The 20,779-nt window shown below is 24.9% G+C and overlaps 1 protein-coding gene across 1 annotated transcript in view; it reads right to left on the reverse strand.

The window, feature by feature from the left end:
• Positions 1-20,779, reverse strand: part of LOC129987646 (uncharacterized) — a 90,117-nt gene that overhangs the window by 4,241 nt on the left and 65,097 nt on the right. Inside the window, exons 15-35 of the mRNA XM_056095605.1 lie at positions 19,806-19,829; positions 17,532-17,549; positions 16,388-16,411; positions 15,719-15,742; positions 13,564-13,596; positions 12,779-12,805; positions 12,196-12,213; positions 11,421-11,444; positions 11,136-11,159; positions 10,834-10,857; positions 10,030-10,053; positions 9,131-9,142; positions 8,932-8,964; positions 8,733-8,765; positions 8,527-8,559; positions 8,340-8,363; positions 8,138-8,155; positions 5,739-5,777; positions 3,944-3,964; positions 2,806-2,832; positions 2,605-2,622 (exon numbers count right to left, since the gene is read on the reverse strand). Of these exons, the coding sequence (XP_055951580.1) occupies positions 2,605-2,622; positions 2,806-2,832; positions 3,944-3,964; positions 5,739-5,777; positions 8,138-8,155; positions 8,340-8,363; positions 8,527-8,559; positions 8,733-8,765; positions 8,932-8,964; positions 9,131-9,142; positions 10,030-10,053; positions 10,834-10,857; positions 11,136-11,159; positions 11,421-11,444; positions 12,196-12,213; positions 12,779-12,805; positions 13,564-13,596; positions 15,719-15,742; positions 16,388-16,411; positions 17,532-17,549; positions 19,806-19,829 (522 nt within the window). The remainder of the gene's footprint in view (positions 1-2,604; positions 2,623-2,805; positions 2,833-3,943; positions 3,965-5,738; positions 5,778-8,137; positions 8,156-8,339; positions 8,364-8,526; positions 8,560-8,732; positions 8,766-8,931; positions 8,965-9,130; positions 9,143-10,029; positions 10,054-10,833; positions 10,858-11,135; positions 11,160-11,420; positions 11,445-12,195; positions 12,214-12,778; positions 12,806-13,563; positions 13,597-15,718; positions 15,743-16,387; positions 16,412-17,531; positions 17,550-19,805; positions 19,830-20,779) is intronic.

Raw genomic sequence — 20,779 nt, forward strand, 5'->3', positions numbered from 1 at the left:
TAATAACAAAACTTCTTAAGCCTAATTCATTTGTTAATTCTAATAAAACTGGAAAGTCTTTGTCAATTTTTTTTGTATTCTAGAAATTAATACATTTTTATACATTTCATAGATTATTTTTTAAATACTGCAATACCTATAATTTTTTTACTCTGATACACGATGGCATTGATGTCTGAAACAGTTTTATTTCAGGAAAAGAACATATATTCTTAGAATAAATATTGCAAGCCAAGAATATATATATATGTATAGTGATATGGAATTGGTAGATACCATAGTCAATTTCCAAAACTATCATTCACGGGAATTCTTTTTATTATGATGCATAATATCATTAGTATTTAAGACACTCATACATTTGAGCATAAATCTTATCACCAGAGGAAGTTGATGAGAGGAATAAAAGTGACATGTTCAGGGGAGAAGTGAACGTTTGGGTAAGGGGGTGTATTGACACGCCGTGTGCCAATCTTATGGGCGTGATAGGAGCAAAACTTTAGTGCGCTTATAACATGTTTGGGAATGAAATATCATGTAAGAAAAAAAAAGTTTATACATATCGGGCATTCCATACTTGGCATTCAGGACGATGTAAAATATTTTAAATTTCTAGTATAATATATCAGTGATTTTTAATATTATGTATACCACAAAAATATATTACATTTGTCTAAAAACTGAAGTCGAGGATGTCTGCATATTTAAATTATTCATGAATTCCATTTCTAGAATTTTGTTTGTTTTGGAAAGTGGTAACTCTGAGGAATAACTGATCAATTCTTGAAGAGCTATTTGGGGGTCGATTTATTTGTGGCACTGTATATTTAGAAGCTAAAATATTCAGTCTTTTAATGCCCTAATATGATTATTAATTCCAAAATTTACAAGATTACTTACCGTAGCCTATTAAAAAAAGAAAAAGAAATATTTGTATTAGAAAACGCCCATAAAATTTTTAATGAATTTTTGAAGATTAATTAATGTAATATTTAAAACACTTTTTTAAAAAATGCAGTTACATTTATCTAAGAGGAGATAATCTTTAATTTAACTATGACTACTGATGCAGTAGCTCCAAAATAGACGAAATATTTATGAAAAAATTTCGCGAGCTTTAGATTTAAAATTCCAATTCTTTTCAAGGTAGTTGAAAAGTCACACATAATAGCAGAAATTTATTCGATGACAATTATAAGAATGTTTAAAGAAAAAAAATGTATTCAAAAACCTATTTATACCATTCTATTCTGTCTTAATGGACGTTAATGCAATATTAATTAATTTACTTCTTTTGACTCAAATTTAAAAAAATTTTATGTAGACTTTTGCATTTTTTTCCATTGAAATTTGCAAATTTCCAGTGAAAATTGATTTTATCAATACGCTGATTAAACTGCTGACACGTGGATGCCAGATTAACCATAGATATATTTTAACTTCAAAAATAAATCATACATTATATCTAAAATTAATCCCGAAAAGTGGGAATATACATCCGAAATACATATTTTCCCTCTTAGATCCCATTTCTTCCACCATATTAAATTTTAAACACAAAGTTATCATTTCTCATTTAGCGAAGTTATTTCTTGGTTTATTGAAATAAATTAGGCAATTAAAATATTTGGCATTTTAGTATTTCCAATTTATTTTAATTAGTTAACAAATATTTATTAATCTCCTGAGTTATCATAACATGCAGAATTATTAAAATCCTTATACAAACGGCACATTTAGAAAAGAAATTTTAAAAATTATTCTTTTTAAAATAAAAACATCGCTTTCAATTTTAAATTGCATTAAGTAAATAAAATAAAAATTTCGTTGCAGAATTAAACAGATTTCATTAATTGAATGTATTCACTAACTTCCTAGAAAGTTGCATTCTATAGATGCATTAAAATAGGATTTTACGTCAAGGAGTTAATTATGTATCAGGATGTATTAAAATAGGATTTTACATCACAGAAGTTAATTATGTATCAGGATATATTAAAATAGGATTTTACACCACAGAAGTTAATTATGTATCAGGTTGTATTAAAATAGGATTTTACGTCACAGAAGTTAATTATGCATCAAATGTGTCATAAATAAATTTCCAAGATATCTTTTGAAATGTTGAAATAAAATATTTGTAGCAAGTAATTATTTTTTTCCTCCAAAATTAAAATGATTGTATATCAGAATAAATTAAGTAAAAAAAAATCTTCTTTTTCAAAAAGTATAAAATTCAATTAGATAAAAAAATAGCACTCAAAATACCATTTGTTGCAAAAATATACTAATTTTTCATTTATTGAAAGAATTATATATTAGCAGAGAAATTTACAAGACTAAATCTAAACACTATTGAAATAAAATGTGTTTCATTACCTTTAATATGTTGAATTTTGTAATCTCAATTACGCCCTTCATATCGCATTATTTGAATGGTAATCGGTTATTTTCATGTCATATATGTTTTAAATAAGCGATTCAAAAAGTTAAACACTTTAAAATTAAAATGTGTTTTTGCATTTTAAATTGAATTTAGAAAGCAGTCTGACAGATTCTGTGCTAATCGATTTAAACATTAATACATGGGAATTATTCACTTACCGTTGTAGTAGTCTTCATCTTTAAAAAAATTGTAAAAAAAAAAAGAGTTATGCAACAACAATTATTTAAATATTTAATATATTTAAAACCCAAAAACTATAAAATTTAAAGTAAAAATGAGTTTCTGCAATTTTTAGATAGTAGTAGATATATTTTATACTAAGTGATTTAAATATTAATAAACAGTAAATATTCACTTACCATCATAATAGTAGTAGAAGACCTCATCTGCAAAATTTTTTAAAAATAATTACTGAGAGTTATTACAATAAGTTGTATTAAATATTAAATTATTTTTAAAATGAGATCCAAAAACTGCATAATTTAAAGTAAAAATGTATTTTCTTGCATTTTAAACTATACTTAGAAATCACAATGATTAATTTTATTTTAAACAAAATAAATATTAATAAATATAAAATTTTCATTAATCTTGCCTGTTACCATTTCGTTTAAAAGCATAAAAAATATGTTTTACAGCAACCTTTATTTAAAAATCTAATGTATTTTGAAAATTATTTCATTTGACTATTTATTATTCTTAAGAAACTTTTATGCCAAATTGGATATAATTGTAAATGCTTCCCAATGAATTTTTTAAAATAACATTTTTCATTTTAAATTAAATTACAAACATATAGTGATATTTTAAAAATTAAAATAATATTGAAAAGAATAAAGAATTAAAATAATGCTGAAATGAAAATATTCATTAACCTTGCCAGAATTTATACTAAGATTTCAAAAAACATTTTTTAATCTTCTAAAAAGATAATTTGAAATAGAATACAATGATTCTTTCTCTATCCAAAAATGCTTTCTAGCTTAATTAAATGAATAAAAAAAATCTTCTGAAAAATTCTATCCTATTACTATAAAGTATTTTTTATCACTATAAAATCTTTGCTAATAATCAGAAATAATCTCTGACCTCCTGATTTGCCATTTTCTTTTGAAATATTAAAATGGCATTACATATCAAATTGTTTCCTTTTAGTTCATTTCTACTTAAAAATAATCTTTAAAAAATCCATTCCAAATCAAAAATATTGTTGCATGTCTTTGAAATGAATAATTTATTTCCATTTTAATTCAGAAAGCATAACAATATAGTTTTTAAAGAAAAATGCAGAAAATTCTGCTTTCCATTTCTTGTATAAATAATAAAAGCAAATTATATATCAATATTTTATCAAAGATTTAATATGTTATAAAAGTAAATTAAAACTTTTATTTAATTTCCAATAAAAATGCAAATTTTCTTTCGAATGATCAAAGAATACTAATTTATTTGATATTACGTAATTTTAAAAGCAATAATTAGAAAATATCTACTAACCTCCATTATAGGCATTATTGCCTGCATAAGTAAAAAGAAATCATATATTAATATTATTTAAAATATCAAATACCAGCAATAAAGCTTTAGTTTATTTATAGTTTTTTTCTTTCCTTTAATCCTTATATACAAGAAAAGAATTTTGTTTATAAAAATATGCCCCAATCCTTGCTTTTAACGCTCGTTAATAATTTAAAAAACATTTTAAAGACATTTCATCAAATAATTCTCCAACCTATTCAGATTGAATCCAAACACTTAACATTCAAAAGCAGACTACAAAGTTTTTCTGTAGTGTAAGTTTAAAAAAATGTCGGTAAATTTCAAATATCTTACACAAATATTTTAAAATTTTCATCATATTATATCTCAAAGTTGGATATTCTGCTAAGTTTTCCCACGTAAATGTAGGATTCTTTAATTCAACTCGAATTCGTTGATTAAACGTGTTTTATGCCAATCTTTTGCAATATTCTACAAAATATTAAATATTTTATTCAATTCATAATACCATTAACTTACATTTGAAAAAACATTTAATTTTTTTTATTTGTAATCTTCAAATTTTCCCTTTTTTATGAGAAATTAACGAAATAGAATCCTTAAAATTGAGAATCCCAAAAATGTATACATGTTTTGAAAAGTATTTGTTTAAACAATGATTCTCTTATATTAAAGCATTGTAATTCCACTTACTGTATACAAATATTGAATGTAGCTATCCATCAGAAATTGATTAAATTAGTATACCTTGTGGAACGTCTTGTTTTGGGATAGTATACCTTTGGACGTCTTTTTTATTAGTATACCTTTTGGACGTCTAAGGTCTTTTTTAAAATCAGAGTTTTGAAGAAAAAAAAAAGAATACATTTTTAATAAAATGATCACATACCAAAATTCATTTATCTAAAATTTGATATGGATCTATATTTTAGGGCTATAATTGCGCACCAAATTTCATATATATAGTTTTTGCAATTTGTTTTCTTATGTTCTCGCACATTGAAATTAGACAAACAGAAAAATTTATTGCTCACTGATTTCATTAAAAATTTGAAAAAACAAATTTGGTGTTGCCACCATATCCAAATTTCATTATTCTAGTTCTAAGCGTTTCTGAATTATCATGTTCGTAAAGATAGACAAATAAAGTGACATGCTCAATTCTAAAAAATATTTTTTTCCTTATTTAGGGAGATCTGTTACGAGAAGATTCGAAAGAAATCGATTATAATGCTTCTTCCTCTTATATTTCATATACAAAAAAAAAAAAAAAAAAAAAAGTTAGGATAAAATTGCAGAATTGAAGTCCATAATAACCTCCAAAAAATTCGAAAAAATTGATTACAATGCTTCTTCCTCTTATACTTCGTGTACAAAAAAGCAAAAAAACAGTTGGGATAAAGATACAAGATTGTACTCCATAATAACCTCCAGATGCCAACACGGTTTTTGATGGAATATAAGAAACTAAGTAATTATAATTCAGAATATATACCAACTATATATATATATATATATATATATATATATATATATATATATATATATATCAGATAATAATGACCAACATTTCGAACACTTCCAACAAGTGACGAAATTCTACATTTAGATAAATTCATTCGATTATAAATTTGATGCTCGTTATTAATTTTTCATGCAACTGTTAAATAGATGATGTTTCTTAAAATGCTTTATATAGCAAATATTTTTTTATATTTCAGTTTCTATATTGTTCCATCATTTACAGAAAATTATTTCAAAAAGAGAAAGATAAATGTTTTCAATCACTTACCATATGCCGAACCACCTCGTCCACCATTTGCAAATCCACCTGTGGAGAATAGAGTGTTTCAAAAGTCATAAGCTTTTTCAATGAAAACATTTTTTTAAAAATCTATTCAATATTTCAGTCATTATGCCATGATTCACTTTTGTTTAAAATTTCGAAATCGAATAATGCATCTTCTTTATTTTTATCTTCTAAATAATATGATAACTGATTTTCTAACTTAATTTATAGCTCAAAATTTTGTTTGACATATTATTTGTCCGCATTTGAAATAATTAATCTCGCTAATATACAGCATCATGTAAAAATGTATTTTTTTAATAATTGGCTGTAAATATATATTTGACAGATAATGTCAAATCATTAATAACTACATTATTACGAGAATGTTATATAAATATATAAATTTATCCAATTTTTTTCATGTTTTTACAAACTTTCAATTTTGATTCACCACATGGCATTTTTTTTCTGCATGCAATAGAATCTCACAATCAATAAAAGCTTAATAACTCCAGGAAAAAAAGCTGAAGGCCCCAGCCTGTTCAATAAACTGCTATAGACATCTTGAAATTTGATGAAATTTATCTAAAATTAGACATTTTTATACTTAAAAATATAATTTAATTAAAATTTCATTTTAAATGTTAAAAGGTCTAAAAGTTTAAATCTATTCACCTGATGTTGAAAAGACGGGAAGTGGATTTAACTGTTTTGTCTATTTTAGAATTTCTTCTTTTACAATTTGCGCATTATAATAAAGAATAAAAACAAAATATTTATTTATGTAGAGTTCATAAAAATATTTAAAAAATATGAAAAAAATGACAAAACATGCTAAACATGAAAATATCTTAACATTTAACATCAATTAATCTCTCCTCGATTGTTACTACCATTTCTTAATAAAGTTTTAAAAATTCATTTTATTTCAAATTACAGATTAATTACATTAGCGTTTTTAAAGAAGGAAAAAAAATTCGAAATAGAAAACATTTTAGCAATTTCATATAAAAAGCTATTTATTTCACAGAGCAAATTAAACATATTGTGCGAAATTTTATTAAAATGTAAAATTCTATATATGTTAACTATTTTTTAACAACTTTCTTCTTATCAGTGAGAAATTATACATCCTTATGAATTTTATAATCTTTATGAAACTCTTAAAACTCCTGATTGATTTCTAATGAAATTTTATGTTCCTTCAGAACTGTCATCTCTTATTTTGTTGATATACGTTGTTTGATAAAGTAGTTAATTAAATAACAAATGAATTTACAAATAAATATTTTGATAAAAAATAATTATTTTGTTTAATGTAAAACTTGCATAGCGTAATTATGTATCTTATAGAAATTAAACCCCCCATGTTCTGAATCGAACCTCTCAAACAAGAAGAAAAAGTTGGTAAGTTCTTTTTTCCCTGAAGATGGAAGTCACCCTTTTTTGAATGTTGCCTATAATTGATCTTTATCGTAGAAATTCTGTAAAATGCCTGTCCTGGGAATAAGGCAATTCATGTTACAACTATGTAAATGTGGTTAGTAGCTTCAAATTCACTTGAAACCGTAAGAGGAAGGCACTTAATTAACTCATGTTTACGATCAGAAATCACAAGTCATTTATTTCAAATAAAAAGCAATAGTAATTATGATATTTTGAACGAAAAGGAGGGAAATGTCATTTTTTTCCAAAAAGAGGACACTCGCTTTCTTAAATTTTTGGAAATATTTTTAAGATAAGATTAATTAAATTTGTGCCTTATTATTTATAAAAGCTTTTCATATTGCACCACAAATAATCAACACAAATAGAATAATTTAGAATTCAGTCTTTTAGTTCTATTAACTGGAAATGGAGCATTCTTAGAGTAAACAAATACAGCATAGAAAGGAAATGTTTTATAAAAGAAAAAATTCTAACATCAAGGGGTTTTGCCACATTAGAGATGAAACGAAACAAAGAAAGGAAAAAAAAATGTTACAATAGATGTAATGTTATATATTACATCTATTGTAATTTAGATATTATATGTTATATTAAGCATTGACATGGATAAAAAAATAGAAAAAAAATATTTTATTTATGCTTAAATGATTTATATGGCTGCTAATTTAAGGAAATTAATATATTTATTGAGGTGAGGTTACGAGTTTAATTGGTTAATGCATTTTGTCTTAAAACATTAGCATTATTTGAAGATAAATTAAGTAGAAAAGTTTAATAAAATTTTTGAACTTAGTATTTAATTTATATTAATGTTAATCCAAAATATTTAGGTAATACGAATTCGAAAAGATTCTCATATATCAACATTGTGAGTGGGTCAAATTATTTCTAAATCATTTCGGTTGATAATGCTTATGAATATTATGTAGAGATCAAATATGTTCCCTTACCTCTTCCGCCGGATCCACCTGCACAGAAATTTAAAAAAAAAGTTATAATTTAAATATAATTATTTTCATCTTTTATATTCTTAAAAGTAGTTATTGGTTCGTAACATCAGTAAATTCTAAATATTATTATGTAAAATGCATTATAACCACATGCGAATTAATTGATAATAATTCAAAGAGAATATTGGATATATTTCCTTACCTCCTGAGCCTCTATTGAATCCGCCTACGTAAAGATAAAAATGTTATAAATTCAATGAAATTATTTCCATCCTTTATATTCGTAAAAGTGGTTAGTAACATGCAGTAAATGCTAGATAGAGATTATTATGGAAAATCCGTTATAAGCTCATGCTAATTAATTGATAATATTGAATATATTCCCTTACCACTTGAGCTTCCACTGGATGCGCTGGCACCGCCTATATAAAGATAAAAATATTATCAATTCAATGCAGTTATTTCCATCCTTTAGATTCGTAAATGTGGTAAGTGGTAAGTGGTTCGTAATATGCGGTAAATGCTAGAGATTATTATGGAAAATCCGTTATAAGTGCATGCTAATTAATTGATAATATTGAATATATTCCCTTACCACCTGAGCTTCCACTGGATGCGCTGGCACCGCCTATATAAAGATAAAAATGTTATCAATTCAATGCAGTTATTTCCATCTTTTAGATTCGTAAATGTGGTAAGTGGTTCGTAATATGCGGTAAATGCTAGAGATTATTGTGGAAAATCCGTTATAAGCGCATGCTAATTAATTGATAATATTGAATATATTCCCTTACCACCTGAGCTTCCACTGGATGCGCTGGCACCGCCTATATAAAGATAAAAATGTTATCAATTCAATGCAGTTATTTCCATCTTTTAGATTCGTAAATGTGGTAAGTGGTTCGTAATATGCGGTAAATGCTAGAGATTATTATGGAAAATCCGTTATAAGCGCATGCTAATTAATTAATAATATTGAATATATTCTCTTACCTCCGGATCCGCCTATATAAAGATAAAAAATATTATAAATTCAATGCAGTTACTTCCATGTTTTAGATTCCTAAAATATGTGATAAGTTCCAGAATGCTTTTATTAAATTGATGCTAATTAACTGATACATTTATTATGTTATAGACACATGCTGATTAATTGATAATATTTAAATAACCAGAAACATAAAAAGTGTCTCTGAAAAGAAAATATTGCTTTTACTTATTATAAAAGTATTTTATTTCCTGTTTAATACATAAAAATAAAAAAAAATGTTGATTCTTATAGAATTCGAGAAAATGAATTCTTTTTATGAATGTATCATATAACAGATAAGATAAAAAAGAAAAACTGATACATTGCATGAAATGTTTTACTTAAATTATGCATTGAGTTTTGGCATGACTTGTATATTTATATATACAAGTGTGTATTGATACATGCATATTTATATATACATATATTTATTAAAATGCCATAGAAACTATGATTTGTTTAGAAATATATTCATAAAAATGCCATAAATACTATGATTTGTTTAATGAATGATATGATATTAAGTAAGAACCATTTGATATTTAATAAGCAATCTTTTTTTTTATGGAAAAAAATCAGTTTATACTTTTTAATTAATTGACAGGAATTATTATAATATATTGATAGCATTATATTAAAAGAAGTATCTTTATCAAAACTTGTAAAATTAACAAAAATTTGTTTCCTGAATTTTGAAAGAAAAAAATCTTTATTTTTCATGCTTTAAAAAATTTTGTTTGTCTGATTTATATAAATAACTGAATAAAACATTTATTCATATAGAATACGAAAAAAAAGGTTTGATTTAAATAAAATGCAATATAAGTGTATATGCAATATAAGTTATAAAAGATAAACGAACCTGCTCCTCTTCCACCTCCATTTCCTAAAGAAATAAAAGAAATTTCCTTTATTTCCTTTTATTAACTATTAATTCCATTTATTTCCATTTATTAACTCCTTGTTTTCCTTTTTATTTAACTATAGACTGATAAATCCTTTATTGCAATAAATAGTATTCTAAATAATTGATGAAATTTCAGCAAATTTCCCTTATCTAATAGAGCAAATGAATTTTGTTAGCAATTTATTCAAAGTATAAAGAAAAGAGATTTAATCCATTTTTAAAAGGTTCTTTTATGTGATTTAAAATTTATATATCTTCCAAAAAATTGTACTTTTATTCACAAATTAATTCATTTATGAATTCTTATATTTCTCAAGAATTGCCATATCATTTATTTTAACCGATATTATAAGTATAATATGTCAACAAATAGGTATATATGCAACAATTGAATTCTCAAAATAAATTTTAGAAGAAAAAATATTTTTTATGTCCTAATAAACAAATATGTGTCCTTAAAAACTCCAAACCAAAATTAAATATAAATAAAAATAAACCAAAAAAATATAAAAAATAAATATATATGAAATTGGTGAAAATAAACCAAATATAAATGTTCTAACACCTTTTATTAAAAATATTTGTTCTCTATTTCAGTTTAAGTAAAATATTTAACAATACAAATATGATAATGTTTTTCTATATTGCTGTTTGAATGCTAAATCTATTTCTAAATCATTTCAGTTTATATTGCTTATGAATGTTTTGCTTTATGAATGTTTATATTGCTTATGAATGAGATCATATTTATTCTCTTACCTCCTGAGCCTCCACTGAATGCACCTGTATAAAGAATAAAAACGAGTTATAATTTAAATATGCATTTAAAGTATTTACTAATCTTCAATTATTGAAATTGTTTGAAAATACACCAAATACAAAAGATCTTATATCCTTCTTTAATTAATTTTAGTTCTCTATTTACGACACAAAATATTTAAGCAACTTAAATACGATACACTTTCACTATGTCAGTGCTTTGTTCGTGTAAAATTATTTCTATATCAATTTTACTAATCATGGTTATTAATGTTTTACTGAAATCAAGTGTATTCTTTTACCTCCTGAACCTCCTGAGCCTCCACCTGCAAAGAGATTAAAAATGCATTAAAATTTCAGCACTTATATATGTTGTATAACAGTAAAAAATGTTGTAAATGCCCCAATATGTTATTTGTCTGATGCAACATTACGATATAAAAGCATCCTAATAGATCGTTAATCCATTTTTAATGGAAATACTGAAAAGCGCAGAAATTTGGAATGTAAATTATGGAATATGTTCTAAAAAGTATTTGATATGAATAAACTACAAAACATAAGAAATTTAAAACACACGCACTTACCTAATCCTCTTCCACCACCATTTCCTAAAAAAATGAAAATGAACAGTCATTTTGATGTTTTAAAGGAAATGGAGAATATATTATTTTATCTTAGAAAAAGAATTTCGTGTGTCTCTGATTTTCGAAAATATTTTAAACGTACGATTTAATTAATTAGTGTCTGCTTAATTATAACCTTAACTCAAATTGACCACTAACACTTGTAAGAAATAGAATATATAGGAGTTCATATATACTAGTTGATAGTTATAATACGCTGAATTTGGGAAAGCTACAACAAACAAATAAACAAAAAAATTAAAGAAAGAAATGTTGAATAAAAAAAAGGTAACATAAGACTAAACTGGGACAGATAAAATGAAGACAAAAATTATACGGTGCATGAAATGTTATAGAGTTATATATTGAGTGTTGGCGTAAATTTGAAAATAGAATAAAAATTTTTTCTGTGATTTTCCTTAATGAAATGGATGGATTAATTGAAGGAACAGATATCTTTATTCAATAAAGAGTATAACTTCTAAAAATCATTTTTATTGCTTTAAAGTATGTGTCTTAAATGGTTCAAATTAATTGAAGGCACGAACATTGAAAATAAATGTATTCCTTTTATTTTAATTAATATTATTTCTGTATTACCGTAAATCACAAAATATTTAAATAATCCAAAAAAGCAATAATTTAATATATCATTATTCTGTGTATATAAAATTCTATAGGGTTTTGGTATTTAGAATTGCGGGATTCCCTGTTAAAATCAGGAATATTTACTTACCACCTGGGCCTCCTTTACCTGCAAAAAGTTTAAAATTCGGTATATTTTGGTGAACTTTAAATCTCAATAAGCCTAAATTAATAAAACTTTAAAATCAATAAGCCTAATACAATAAAAAATATAATAAATACAACCATTTACTTATAAATTTATATACATTAAGTAGTAACAAAATGATAATAAATAAGCAATTTTTCATGAAATTATTGAAAAGAAAGGCTTATATTTTTTATTACGTTAATTATTTATGCATTTCATTTCATAAAACTTGTTAAAAATGTCCCGATGTTTTGGTGAATTTATATGAAATTATGTGTTAATAGCATAATAATAAATTGATTATCCTTCTTTGACGGAAGTATTAGAAGGATCCGAAAATTGTAATAAGAAATTAGAAAGAAAAATATTTGCTTTTGTGATTGTAAAAATACTTTGTTGCTTGATAAATACGAAAAGGTAAAATAAAATATTTATTCACCCAGAATGCAAAAAATATGTTTAATATGAATAAGTTATAATTAAAATTATGTGAATAATTGTGAATAAATTAAAATGAGAATAAATTAATTAAGTAGATACCAACCTGCTCCTCTTCCACCACCACCACCTCCTATATAAATATAAAATACATATTTTATTTCGAGCTATACATTGATAAATCAACTAATTATATTCAAAATCGTAAGCAATAGAAAAGTTTTTTTATTTAATACAGAAGAACAATTTTTTTGCATCATTTATATTTCTAAATGACTTTCAATTTTTTTAAATGGCTTCCTCAGCTTGTTTTATTTATTTATAAATTTTTTAAAAGTTTGTATTGCTATTTATATTAAAAATCATTCTTAAAGAATTTTTATATGCCTCATAAATCAATATATAATTTTTTTGCTGAAATATTAGAAGTATGTTACGTTTCTAAATATGTAAACAAACGATAAATGAATTTCCAAAATAAACTTATAAGTAAAATAATTCATACATTATATGATGGCGTAGGTAATAGAATAAAAAAAGTTCTTTATTTATGCTGCAATAATTTATAAGGTGGTTTACTTAAAAAAATTGGTATTTATGAACTGATGGCTCAAATTTAAATAGCTCATGTATTTTTTATCTTAAAATATTAATATTATTCAAAAATAAATGAAATACAAAAGTTATAATATATATTTTTTAAATTAATATTTAGTATCTATTAATGTTAATTAAGAAAATTGAGATAATATAAAAAATAAATGAATATTTCCTCTATCCCTTCTCTCCTTTAAAATAAAATGTTCCCTGTGTTTGCTTGACATTATTTCTTTATCAGTTAGGCTTAACATGCTTAAGAATATTTTGCTGAGATCAAATATATTCCCTTACCTCCTGAACCTCCAGCGAATGCACTTGCACTTGCTAGAGATAAAAAAAAATAGTTATAACTTAACTATAAGTATTTTCATCTTTTATATTCTTAAAATATCTGGTAAATGCCAGTGTATCTTATTATATTAAAATAACATTTCTTTATAACCCCAAGCTAAATAATTGTTATTGTTGAAATAACCAGAGATTTGAAAGGGGACATTTGTAATAATAGATACTAAAACAATTGTTTTACTTATTACAATATTATTGCATTTCCTGATTAACAAAGTAAAATACTATAAATTCTTAGAGGATTTGAAAAAAAATGAACTCTTAAGTTAGTGTTTAATATAAATTAAACCCCAATATGCACCTTATCCACCACCGTTTCTTAAATAAATACAAAAATCACTAAACAATTTCAAAACTATAGATTGATAAATCAGATATACTCCCCTCCCACCTCCCCCCGCAAAAAAGATATTCTAAATCTGAAACACTAAACAAATTTCTCCAAAAATTTCTTTATTTCATATACATCAAATTAGATATTTTTGAGTAATTTATTTAAAATATAAAAAGCAAATATTTTCATTAATTTTCCATCAAATTATTTTATTACATTTATATATCTGCTAAAATTTTGCATTTTTATTTATATATAAGTTACATTCCTAAGGAATTTTTTAAACACCTCCTGAATCGCTAGATCTATTTTCAGTACAAATATCTTGAAGCATGTTATGTCTGTAAACATGTATATTTATAACATTTGAATTTCTAATATAAACTTTAAATAAAAAATTAATGTTTTTCATTATTTCAAACTATTTCTTCCATTCATAATTAAATATATAAGTATTCTTAAAGAATCCGAACTCCTCCCGGGGTAATTGGGGCACCACTTTGATTACTTGAGACAAAAATTGGCAGAAAAGTAATCGCTTATCTCGTTTCTTACTACAAATGTCTGAGGGAACTAGTTGACACCATTCAGTGAGAGAATATATCTTACGACATGGAATTGCAACAAAGTCTGGATAGGGCATTAATAAAAAGACACAAATTCCCCTGTTAATATCCCGATTGCTCGATATTTTAGTAATCTTAATGCCGAAGCAATATTGTGTAAATATTTGATGTGTAAGAAATTTGAAAACATGTGATCTAGTTATACAATACCTCTTAAATACCTTGTGCCACATCTATTTCTTTTTGAAATATTAAAGATTCAGTTTATTGAAGACTAACTCTTTTTTTTAAAAGCTATTCATTTTTGGAACATCGTCTATAATGGATTCATATCATAAACTCAATTCCGCTTTTTATGTTGTCGATAAATGAGACAATACCCGTTGCAATGGTATAAAGGTTGATTGTAATATTACTTTTACCTGAAAGCACTTCTTTGGTGCAATTAATAAACTCATACTTATGTTTTGACATTAATAATTATTGATTTTATATAAGGAGTAATTACTTTCTTTGAAAGTAAGTGGGAAAAAATGTTATTCTATCTTAAAAGAATAAACTTCCTTGGCTTCAATTCTATGAAATATTTTAAGAACGATATTAAATAAATCTGTGTTTTTTCAGTTATAACCGTTTTTAAGGCCGGACCACTAATTATTTAAAAGCATAAGTATTTCGGAATTCAATTATATTAACTGAAATTTTTTATAATTTAGAATTTCAAAAGCTAGACCAAGCAAAGCAATAAATATAAGAAAGTTTGGTTAAAAATAGCAAATTCTAATATCAAGTTCTGTTATCCCATAATAAATGACGCAATGCATCAAAATTTATACTTAAATTCATACATTGTGTATTTGCCTGAATTTTATAATAAAAAATAATTATTCTATAATAATGATTTAAGAGTTTTATTAGGTGCTTTATATAAGGAAACAATTATTGTTAATAAAATGGCGACTCAATTTTAGATACTTAATTTTTTTATCTTAAAATATTTAACATTGTTTAAAAATAATTAAATATAAAGGTTATAATATATTTTATGAATAATATTAGTTATCAATTAACGTTCATTAAAAAAATTTATGTAATACAGATAAAATAAACTTTTCCAATATCAGTGTTACATATGAATACTATTTCTAAATCATTTCAACAGATCAAAGTTTTACTGATATTAAATATATTCCCTTACCTCCTGAGCCTCCAGCGAATGCACCTGCATAAAGATAAAAATAAATTATAATTTCAATGCAATTATTTTCATCTATTTTATTAGTAAAATATGTGTTAAATGTCACAGTATATAACAATGTGACATTACATTATAATCCCATGTTAATTAATTGATAATACTGAAATGATCTGAGATTTGAAAGGTGAATTTTGAAAGGAAAATAATTGTTTTACGTATTAAAAAAATTGATTATTTTCCTGATTAATTCAAAAAGTAAAAAATTATAAATTCTTAGAGAATTTGAAAATAAAAAACACTTAAAGAAAATAAACTACAAAACATATTTAATATAAAACATACATAAATATAAAAATAAGCTATAATTTCAGTACAATTATTTTAATCTTTTATATTCGAAAAATATGTGATAAATACCAGATTGGTCATTAAATTATTGTAATGTATCGTATTGATCGCAAGATAATTAATTGATAATATTGAAATGACCAGAGATTTGAAATGTGAATTTTGAAATTGAAATATTTGTTTTATTTATAAAATATTTCTTTTCCTCTTTACTACTGAAAAGCAAATAATTATAAATTCTTACAGAATTTGAATAAAGGAAAGAGAACTTTTAAAATGAGTGAATTATGAAATATTTTTTTAAATAAAATATACACCAACCTGCTCCTTGTCCACCGCCTCCACCTAAGTAAATAAAAAAAATATCATGTTATTTCAACTATAAATTTATAAATCATTTATTTCTAAAAACACAATATTCGAAATCGCATATAAAAGTGTGTCAATACATTGATGTGAAATTATTATCATTGCCATGCTAATAAAATAATAGCGTTTTTTAGAAGAAAATATTGAAATGACCAGAAATTTGTTATATCAGCATTGAATCAAGAATATTTGCCTTAGTTATAGAAATATATCATTGACTGAAAAATGCGGAAATGCCAAAAAAAAAAAAAAGCAATGCTTGATGTCAACGAATTATAAAATATTTTCAGTATAAAAATAGACACTAACCAGCTCCCTTCCTTTTTTACCTAAAGAATGATATATAATTGAGAAAATTTAAGACGAGTGAGCAGGATGTCATTAGATCATAAAAGAGAAAACTCTCTTGTTTCTAATTTTTCAAATTACTTTTAAGATAAGATTAAGCAAACTTTTATCCGTTTAACTATAATTGAGACTGAAATTGACTGCTATTAATTACCAGAAATGGAATATTTTGGAATAAGTTTTATTAGCAGATAGTTATTACAAACTGAAATTGGGGAAAGGTTAAAACAATACAACAAAGATGAGAAATGTTAGTTTTAAGAAAGGAAAACTTATGGAGAAGGAATTTGCTCATATAAGTATACGAAACAAAAAAAGATGCCCTGACAGAATGTCAGAAATGTTAAATTCGGGTTCATATATTGCGTGCTATCAGAAATTTAAACTAAAAGAAACACCTTCCTTTAATTACGTTAAAAGAAATTTATTATTCAATTTGAGAAACAGGCATTTTTATTGAACTATCGACACAATTTTTAAATTATTTTAAAGTATGCGTCTTAAAAAATTACATTAATTATAAAATAAAAAAATCATTAATTATTTTAATCATTTATTTTAAAATTCACTATGATATTAATTAGTAGTATGATTATTTCACTATGATAGTAAAAAGTAAAAAAGTAAAATATTTAAAATAAGATGTTTTTTCAATATAAGGGTATTCTATGAATGCAGAATTAATTCAATATTATTTTGGTTTTTATAGTATGTAGATTTCCTGTTAAAATCAAGAATATTCACTTACCACCTGCGCCTCCTTTACCTACAAAAAGATTAAAATTCGCTATACTTTAAAACTAATAATTTATACATCTTATATATTCATAAATTTGTCATAAATACACACATTTGCTTAAAAATTGATATACATTATTTTGTAACAATATAATGTTGAATAAGAAATCCGTTTGAATAAAAATATTGAAAAGATCAGCTTAAATCTTAAAATCAATTATTTATACATATGATCTGTTCTCAAAATCGGTCACAAATATCATAAAGTGTTAATATATTTACATAACATTATGTTATAGCAGTATTGTAATAAGTTGTTTATCTTTTATTAACGAAAACATTGAAATGATCAGAGATTTATAATGTGAACTTTAAAAAAGCATTTGTTTTTCTTATTTTAAAATCACACGCCCAGAACAATGAATTAGAAATTTTGATATTTTAAATCTTCTTTTCCTATGGGTGCAGTCTTTATTTGTGATAGCATGGATTCTACAAGCGTTTGGGGCGCATATACTTCCTGTTAATACCCTCCATTAGTTATACAGAATATAAGATCCTAAAAATTGAATGGGTAAAGAGATTGCTGACTGATGCGCCTTTCCTTTGATGCGGTGTAAAAATTCAGCATTGCAGGAAGCGCTTGATATATCTGTATGTCCAGACATTGCACAATTGTGCATTTACCATCAACTAACAATAGGAGACTACTTCTATACCAGCGAAACACGAGCCCCATCATAATACTCCTACCAGACTTTTTCACAATGCGAACAAGGTAAGATGGGTTCATGGCTTTATGGGATTCTTGTTAAAGTCGACATCAGTGAAAAACAAGATATGGTGTGATTCACTTGATCAAATAACCTATTTCTATTCTCTGCTGCCTACTTTTGCCTTTCCAGACATAAATACAAAAGAATTCTGGTATTTCATTCAGGAATGAAAGGTTTTCTCATAGGCGTTCGACAATGTAAACTTATCCTCTGCAATGTTTTACACACCATTCGCACAGAGATCGGTTAGAGATTATTGGCTGGTTTTCTGTCAGTTTCAACACAATAGAGTCCCTTTTCTCTTATACAAACAGTTGTAAATGACTCTGATCTCAGTTTTGATTGATTATATTCAAACGATAGTTGCGTCTGTTAGACAAGGAGTGAAAGTTCGGATTCGAACTTTCAAATTCTTTCGAAATTTCTGCTTTTCAAAACTCTGCAAATCGGGAGCCCAACATTATGCGCTCTTTTTTACTTTCGCGTATACATAGTACAGAGAAAGTATAATAATCCATCAAAAAATTCGAACTTGAGATTTTGACGATTCTCCACGTTTTAGGCCTCCCGCATTCGAAAAACACATATTTTGAAAAATATTTGTCTATCAAAGATAACTCAAAACCGCTTTGAAATAGATGATTGAAATCTGGTATTTGACCTTTACACTACAATTGCAGATTTCTAACAAATTTTGAGTAAAATCTGTTCAATAATCCGTTCAGTTCGGGTGTTCTAATACAAGTTAACACAATAATTACAAACCAAAAAGAGCCAGATAAATAAAATTCGGAACACATTTTTAATATCTAAAGTGCAGATACCTTTCAAAGTCTGAATCAAATACACCTACGGTCGGTCTGTTATTTCAAAAACATGTAAACACGATATCTCAAAAACGGAATGACAAATATATCAAATTGGGATGATATTGTGTAACTATACGTGCAGTTTTGTGTCAAATTTTAGTTTCAATCGAATGAGAAAAATTTGTCTAAAACTCAAATTCGATTTTTGGATATTGTTATAGCATGATAGGGATTAATCGCCAAATAACTCGCCAAGGATGGTAAGATGGATTCAGTAAAAAGGCTAAATTATGCTAAAACTTAATATTTCGTAAGTATTGTATGCCAATACCATGTAAGGGGTTTTCGGGCAAGCAATTATTACAGAGTATTAGAGAAAGTTTTAGGGAGACCACTGCAGGTGGTTTCAAATGGCAAAATTTCTCACGTTTCACCCATACTACTGCGTTCATTGTGAAACACAACCTCAAAACTTAAACTAACATTCTGATGACATTTCATCCTCATCTTAAACATATGTTGCATACGGTCATTGTTAAAGAGCATTAATGCACAGATTTCTAATTCATTGGCTACTGCGTACACTTCGTTGCTTAGTTCATACAGAGAGGTAAACAAAATATTTATTCTTATACAGTGTAAAAGTATGTTTCATTAGAATAAATTACAAATCATGTCTAATATAAAACAGACACCAACCTGCTCCTTTTCCGCCGCCGCCTCCTAAATAAATATAAGAAATTCATTTTATTTCAAAATATAGATTTAGATATTTGCTATTTCAAAAAATGATATTTGAAACCGAAATCAATGGAAAAATTTTTTTAAACATTTATTTATATAATAGGAAAGTCAAATATATTGAGTAATAAATATAAAATATAAAAAGCGGAATTTTAAATAATTTTAAATTGGGTCCTCTAAGAAATTTATGTTTTTAATTTTATAAAAATAAATCATGTAGTTAATTTACTTTTTTTTTTTACTTTTTTTTTCACGATTTCTGAAATTGTGAAATCACAAAACAAAAATGTTCACGATTTCTGAAATTGTCAAATCACGAAACAAAATTGTTATTTGTTGACTTAGAAGCTAGCTCTTTTTTTATGATATCAATTTAATATATGCTTATATTTAATGAAAAAATATTTAAAATATTCGAAATTATGCTTAACAAATCTTAAATTATCATACATTATTTTAAAATACTATATATAAACATTAGTTTTTAAAAATAAATCTTATACTTGAACAATTCATAAATCTAATCCAAAAAATATTTATTTGTATACCATACAGCATTATTTAACAGTATGTAGTAACTTAGTAGTATAGTGCCTTTCACTAGTATAAAGTAATATGTTATAGTATTATTCAATTGTCATAACTTAATATTCAATGATGTATTTTGAACGTTTCATTTAATTTACACATATTTTGAAAATTTCAATTATTTCTTTAAAAGAAAAACAAAATTATTATTTCATGAATTAAATTTTTAAATCGAACACTCGATGAAAAATGATTTTTCTTGATATAAAAACTTTTCTTTGCGTCTTATAAGAAAGATATCTACAAAAAATTAATTTCTATGTAGAATACAAAAAAAAAAAAAAAATGCTTAATATGAGAAAATTACAAAGCATATTTAATAGGGGAAAAAAGTTATATGA

This window comes from Argiope bruennichi, chromosome 10, assembly GCF_947563725.1.
Source record: "Argiope bruennichi chromosome 10, qqArgBrue1.1, whole genome shotgun sequence".
Classification (NCBI taxonomy): Eukaryota; Metazoa; Arthropoda; class Arachnida; order Araneae; family Araneidae; genus Argiope; species Argiope bruennichi.